At 57.5% G+C, this 7,326-nt stretch overlaps 1 protein-coding gene across 1 annotated transcript; it reads right to left on the bottom strand.

Moving 5' to 3' along the window:
- Positions 1-1,888: 1,888 nt before the first annotated feature.
- PLP1 (proteolipid protein 1) lies at positions 1,889-6,714 on the bottom strand (the record flags this gene model as incomplete). The annotated part of the gene is made up of 6 exons (XM_009707043.1): positions 1,889-3,887; positions 4,358-4,423; positions 4,537-4,610; positions 4,825-4,993; positions 5,789-6,050; positions 6,528-6,714. Coding segments are annotated over 6 exons (830 nt in total), but the record flags the coding sequence as incomplete, so codon positions are not given.
- Positions 6,715-7,326: the final 612 nt, after the last annotated feature.

The raw sequence follows: 7,326 nt of genomic DNA, 5'->3' as shown, positions 1-7,326 counted from the left end.
ACCCTTGGGTGCCACCATCTCCTTCCCTCTCCTTTCCCTGTGCAGGGGAGGTTTCTGTCTCCACTGTCCCATGGGCTTGCTTGCCCAGTGTCCCTTGCTAGCAGTGGCACAGGGCTGTCTCCAGCAGTGGCAGAGCATAGGATGAAGGAGTGGGAGTTGCTTTGCCTGCTTCCCAGCAAGGCAGCCCATGGGAGGTACTCCAGGGTCCCTTTTTCTGGTCTAGCCTTTGTGGGAGCAAACTGCAGCCACGTTTCAGCCCCTAGACAGGGGGAAAGTGTTTGATTGCACTGGCTCCCCTCCTTGGAGCTCTTCTGATGGGCCAGTTTGCAGAGATGTGGTTTGGTACAAGGCAGGGTTTATTCCCTGTCTTTTCTCAGCCAGTTCCTGGAGGGCACTGGGTGCCCAGGGAAGGAGCTGTGCAGGCAGATCCCATGTCCCCAGGTGGGGTGGCAGCAGGACACAGCCAAAGGCACACCTGACAAGAGGCTATACGTGTCCTTCAGCCCTCAGACTCACCCAGCATCCTGGCTATGCTGGCCACCTTGCGCTGCTGTCCCCAACCCTCAGCTCAGCCGGGGGGCACTAGTCTCTGCCAGGGGAAAGAGATGGTGTTTTGTTCCCTGGCTTGATCCTGCCCAGCGACTGATCACGCACACACAGGGCCCTTTCAGCATGGGGAGAGGAGGGTGATGGCATCTGGAAACGCAGGGGACAAAGGGCCCCATTGATGCTGGCTGCAGCCCCATGGGTTTCTGTGAGCTGGGGCAAGGCCAGGGTGCAGGCACAGCTGTGCACTGAGCTGGGGCAGCAGCAATGCATGAGCTAAACTGCTGGCTGGGCTGCATGGGAAGCCTTGCTGCCTGCTCAGAGGGGACTGGAGCCCGGGGAGAAAGTGGGATTTCAGCTAGAGACCCATTTAGGAAGAGCAGTGAGGTCCTGGCCGTGGGTAGGTAACAGCATGCCAGCTCTCAGCCCGCCTTGCCACTCACAGGCACCCAGCCGTGCCTGAAATCTGCCTCTTGGGCAGAGCTGCTGCAAATGGGAGCAGTGCCGGGGTTTGAGCATGGGGCTAGGAGCATCCCTCTGTGGCCTTGTTCCCCAGAGGCTCCTGAACACAGCTCCTGGGGGGAATTGCCAAGAGAAAGAACATTTGAATTGATGATTTTTGAGTAGCTGCTGTGGAAGTGTGTGTCTGAATCAGCATTCATCTGATCAGGGGCAGAAAGACACCAGCTGATGACCTCCCCAAGCACCAGCACTGTGCAAACTGTTAATGACCCTGCAGCATATGGCATGCAGCCACCCACAGAGTGCGTGGACAGGACATGTAAGGCCCTCCGATAGTTGAATCTGCCCTCACGCCTAAACCAGACTGTCCTGTTCCACACAGGGCTCTCTGCAAGTAAGACAACCATGCATCCTGCATGGCTCTGGACGTGCTCGTACCACATGCACTGCCTGATGCGAGCTGGTGAGCTTTGCTTGAGCCATGCCGATTAGTTTTGCTGTGGTTGTGCAGGTAGATGTTCCATTAGGAGACGTGGCAGAGGCTATCACCGCGTAGGGTGAGTATTAAAGGGCAGGAGCACATCACCAAACACGAGCAAGCGGCTCCTACAAGACCCCTGCTTTCCTGTGGGTGGCTGGAGGAGAAATAGAGGTTTTAAGAGCTCCCCAGCTGGGAACAAAGGTTCTGAAGTCAGGGTTGTGAACCTCATGGCTGGGGTGGGAAGGAGGGGTGGGCAGAGTCCTGTGAGGGCTGCTGGCCCACACATGCGGCTGGTGAGTGCTGCTCCTCTAGGACCTTCTCTTCTGCAGCCTCCCCTTTGCAGCTTTTTGTGGCCAGGGGTGAGAAAGCCAGCACAACAAATGGACAGACAGACATATATCTTGTTCAGAATTTTAATTTATTTTCTTTAATTTTTATAAAATACATCTTGTAAGATAAGTCTCTAAAAACTTGCTCCTTTTTATTGCTTGTTAACAAGTTGAAATTCTAGATCAGAAATGAAGGAAACACTTTCAGTTGATTAACTCTCTTTTTGCGTGCATGTGTGTGTGTGCACGTGTGCGTGTGTGTGTGTTTGGGGTCTGGGGACAAGGGTGGGAAGGAGGATCTGGTTATTTTTTGTTAAATGGATACCAAAAAAACCCCAGCAAACCCCCAAGAGAGATAGCGTCGATGTGAATTTCCAGATATTGACTGGTTTCTCCCCACCCTGCTGTCCCTCCTGGCATCTACCCCCTCCCCAGCCCATGTGCGTTGGTAGCCTGGACAACCTATTTCAGCATTCCCAGCAGCAAGGATCCTTCAAATGCTCTGCTCAGCAGACCTGCTCCTTTACCCTTGCCCTTGCTGAAACCAGCACTTAAAAAATATAATAATAATACAGACAAAAAAAAAAATCCGTGCAAGATGGAGCTACAGTCTGCCACTGAAAGTATTTCTACAATAAATAAACACAAAGATTAGCATTAAGGAGAGGCAGGGAAGAGCAAAACTAAATACCAGTTGGCGGAGAGGACTGGAAACAGCATTTTGGTGGGTCTGGCTGGACCCTTGCTACCCAGCCAGAGGGCTTTCCTCCAGCTGCCATGGAGCGATCATCTCCACCAAACCCCTTGCCCCACTGCCCCCCTCCATGGGAAAAGACTGAACCAGCACCAGAAAGGATCTGGTTTGCAAAGATGGGCTGTGTTCCTGCCCTGTGAACCCCAAACCACCGCCTTTCCTTCCCTCCTCAACTGCTTCATGGGTTTCAGCTGGAAGCGAGATGCTGCCAGTCCCTCCCGCCTTGGCAGACACGAGACAGTTGTCCTGACTTGCAGGAAACGCAGGGAAAAAAAGTGAGGGGAAGAGTGGGACAGAATAAGGGAAAATTACGTTTGATGTGGGTGAGGAAGAAATCAAGCTCTCCGACGCAGCGGAGGTTAGAGAAGCAGACGTCACCCCAGAGAAGAGCACCATTGTGAAGGGATGAGAGCGTGCGGCAAGGGCAGCGCTTGCAGGGCAGGCGAAGGCGCGCGGTCCAGAGGGCCATCCCCTGCCTATGGAGGGACGGCTCTGGCTTTACGCTCCCGGGGCATCGCACAGAGATGTCCCCTCTTGGTCAAACCTATCTGCTGCCTGGAGGGTAAAGCCAAGAGTCCCCCTTGTCTACAGAGACACCAAACTCCTTTAGGCTTTAATAGGGGCAGCTGGGTTACGGCTTTATCAGCATTGGGGTCAGCACTCTCTTCTCCGCAATGGGAAGATCCTTGCCCTGAACTCCCTTTGCCTTGGCTGCAGCAGGCAATTTGGGGTAAATTCATCTTCCTTTGCTAAAGGGAAAAAAAAAATCCTTCTCTTATTCTCCATCCATGGGTGGTGACAGCAGACAGCTCCAGGAGAGTCTCTAGCAATGGTATCAAGACTGGGCCAACTTCCTTTTCTCTCTAGGTAGCCTCTTGCTATTCATGGAGCAACCTACATGGATTTTCTCCTCCCAGGAGCATGAAGGCCTTTGCTCATCCCTAGGCAACATCGGGACACTGGAGTAAGTCCCTCCTCTTCTCTGGTTGGTTTTGATGTGCTTGGCCCTAGAGCGAACCAGTTACGGATGAGCAGAGAGAGAAAAGTGCATGAAGAGGTGTCCATTGGTGGGAAGCTCTCCTTCCTGGTCACGCTCAGCACGATGGATACGAAGGAGGAAGAGGAGGGGAGTCAGCGGCGAAGGCAGAGTTAATGCAGGAGACCTGGTGTCGGGTGGCTGCAGTGTTAAAGCCTCTGGGTTAGAGAAAAGGGCGTTTGGTCTGGCTGGGCTCCACCGAGCAGGCTAGAACTTGGTGCCTCGGCCCATCAGCTTGAGGACAGCAAAGTTGTAGGTGGCGGCAATCATGAAGGTGAGCTGTGGGTGGGAAGAGAATGAGCAAGGAGAGAGGAGGAGAAACGAAGCTCCTGCAGGTGAGGAGGGCAAGTGGGGTGAGACTGCTTGCTGGAGTACCCCCGAGGTGGCATCCCCCAGCCCAGCACCCCAACAGGGCAGTTGCCCCACGGAGCCCTGTGGTCCCACTGCACTGGTGGGACACTGCAGTGTCTCATCACTGGTGTAAGGCAAGAGGAGGGCTGGGGAGAGGCAGGGGAGTCAGTGCATGGGCAGCAGGACCTCTCCCCAATGGTCTCCTAAAGCCTTTCCAGATCCCCTCCAGCAGCCACCTCTACCTTCTTATGGCCTGAATTCACTGCCTGCACTTATGTGCCAGAAAACGACACAAGCACAGGCTCTGTCATGTCCATGCCCACCACCTCCGTTGTCCTCTGCCCCCACATCCTCACTGGGCAGAGGAGAACAGCCGGGCAGGAGGAGCACCGACTCACCAGTGAGACCAGCGTGGCGGCCGCCCCCACGAAGGCTGCGATGAAGAGGTGGAAAGTCATCTGGAACTGCAAGGGAAGAGGAGGGGGTGAGCTCCCGTGGTCCCTTGTGTTGGCTGGGGAGGCCAGTGCCGAGGCCACCCACTGAGGGGAGCGCATGTGGGGTGATGGGAGGTGCTCACCTCGCTGGTCTTGCAAATGGAGAGCAGGTTGGAGCCGCAGACCTTGCCAGGGAAAGCGTTCCAGGGCAGGACACCTGGTGAGATGTGGGGAGCTGAGTGAGCTGGGCACAGCCACCAGCTGGCTACCTTGCTCAGCCTCCTGCAGCCGTATGTGTCACACCCCCCCCAACGCTTCGGGGCTCTGCAGCACTTGCCCCTGCTTTATCCCAGCCTTATCCGCCTGGGCCCTCTCCATCCCCCCTCCTCTGCCCTGAGTCCTGGCTCCTGAGCAGCGAACCCCACACTCACCGTACATCCTGGCATCCGCACACAGGCTGCCAATGCTGGCCGAGGTCTTGCTGGGGTTGGCAATGGACTGGCAGGTGGTCCAAGTGTTAAAGTAGATGTAGACGGGCACCGCGGAGCAGGCGAAGACCAGGAGCCAGATGATGCTCAGGACGTAGGTAATGCCCACAAACTGCAAGGGGCACAGAGCCATGGTTACTGAGCGGCCAGGGACACAGACAGGGGAGCGCGAGGGTCCCCAGACAGGAGAGGGTGTGGGGCAGGCAGGGGACTGAGATGCTGCCTGCATCCAGCTCCGCACTGTGCACCAAACCCAGTGTATCCCCAAGCAGCCAGCACGGAGCAGCAGCCTGAGCCGGGTGCCACTGCAGTTCACAGGGATAGCACAAACCCCGGGTTCGTGGCCAGCTACATGTGCATGGGGTGACCGGCAGCAGTAGGATGGCTGTCACGTCCCGTGCAGGGGGGATAACCGCGGCCGCGGCCAAGCAGGGTTTGGCCTCTGCGGGAGGGCAGCTGCAAAACCCGCCTGGGCGTGCAAATGTGGCTCTCCTGCCCTCCCTCCACTCCACGGTGCCACCCCGAACAGCCCCCGAGGGAACTGCAGCCGTCCCCCTCCACTACCCCAGGCCACGGGCTCCCCTTTGCCAGGACTTTCTCATGGTCCCCAAGTGCAGCAGAGAGGACAATCCCAGGGACACTGGGTGCCAGAGAGCCTTGGGCTGCCAGCACTGCGGGGACGCTGATGGCTCTCCCTGCCGATGCTTAAACATGAAGTGATTTCATTAAATGTGGCCATTTGGGCTGCTTTGGTCCCCAGGAGCCACGGCAGGCCTGGGGGAGGGCGGCCAGGCTGCACTTCCCTTTGGGATACCCCCAAACCCGTGTGTCCTGCCCTTCGGCCACGCCGAGCGTGGCGAACCCGCTGCAGGCGCGCGAAGGGGTGCCAAACCCCAGTTAAGATCACCTTGTCAGGATGTCCTAGCCACTTTCCCAAACACTGACACACCCGCTGCAACGAGTGAGCTCGCTGGGGGCCTCGCGCTCCCCTCCCTTTCGGGCCCCCAGTTACCGTTGCGCTGAGGCCCTTGCCGCAGATGGTGGTCTTGTAGTCCCCGAAGATTTGCCGGACGGCGCCGGTGGTGTAGAAGCCTTCGGCCAGCAGCAGGGCTCCGTAGAGGAAGAAGAAGGAGGCCGTGCCATAGATGACGTACTGAAAAGCGTGGATGCTGCCAGGGAGAGGAGCAGGCAGGGATGCTCAGGCACTGGGGCGGTGCTGAGGAGCTCAGCCCTGAATGCACCATGGCCAGGGCAGCCTGGCCACCACGACTTACCCTCCCCATGCCACCCCAGGGGGACTAGAACAGAGGGTGAAGCCATAAGAGGAGCAAGCTGGTGAAAAGCCATGGCGAGCAAGGCTGTGGGCTGCTGCCAGCTCCCCCATGCCCTCCATACCTACCCAGTGCAGAGGTCCAGCTCTAGCCAGGGCACCTAGCGAGGGTCAGATAAAAACAGGCATGAAATGGAAACAAGTGGCCGCTGGACCCTGCCATGCAGCCGCGGCACTGGCACACGGCAAACACAGCCTGGGGTCTCCATGGTGCCTGGGTGACAGCATCGCCCTGGCCAGCCTGGCTGGACATCTCCTAGGACAGAGACATGAGGTACCCTGGTGTGAGGGCAACGCACCGCAGCAGGGTACTTACACGTCGATGAGATACTCGTAGTCCTGGTAGTTTTTGGAGAAGTAGGTCTCAATGAGCTGCTCGGTGCCTGGGAGGGCTTCGTGCCCACAGCCACAAAACAGCGCTACCCCGAAGAAGCACAAGCCAGTGGCAACCAGCGAAGCAAAGGGTGCCCCGATGAGACATCTGGCACAGCACTCGAGCAGACCTAGGGAGAAGAGAGGTGAGGTGGGACAGGACTGCTGGGACAGGGAGCGCTCAGAGCCTGCAGCTCAGGAGCAGGCAAGCAGGGTGGGAGGAAGGTGCTCAGTGGGAGGAGGGAAGCAGGTTGAAGGAAAACCCAGAAATTATTTGTTGCAGTGCTGGAAAGCCAAACCCAGCAGCTTCCCTGAGTGCTCTCTGAGCAGCCGCGCAGGATCACACCCAAGCATGTTCAGGGACAGGGGGTGATGGCAACATGGGGCACGGGGGCCCCAAGGCAGGCCCTGGATGTGAGGTGGATGAGGAGCCGAGGTGAGCCAGCTATGCTGACCCGTGCAAAACAAGATGGAAATACAAGGCGATGTAGCGTAATGCCAGTGGGACCTGGCAAACAAGCCGCTAATGGGCTCCCCGCTGCCAGCACAGCCCAGCTGCCGGCAACGGCAACACCAGCCACCTGCATTTTTCTTTTGCCATCAAAGACGGAGGGGAACGCAGCACCTCCACGGAGACAAACCCCAGTGGAGACCCAGCAACGTGGCCCAGCCTTGGGATAGTGCAGGAGGAACCAGCACGCACCCCGGGCTTTCGGGTGGCATGCTGGGGTGCACTCGTTCCC

Source organism: Cariama cristata, unplaced genomic scaffold, assembly GCF_000690535.1.
Source record: "Cariama cristata isolate BGI_N322 unplaced genomic scaffold, ASM69053v1 scaffold23160, whole genome shotgun sequence".
Lineage (NCBI taxonomy): Eukaryota > Metazoa > Chordata > Aves > Cariamiformes > Cariamidae > Cariama > Cariama cristata.
This window is presented reverse-complemented; position numbering and strand designations above follow the sequence as displayed.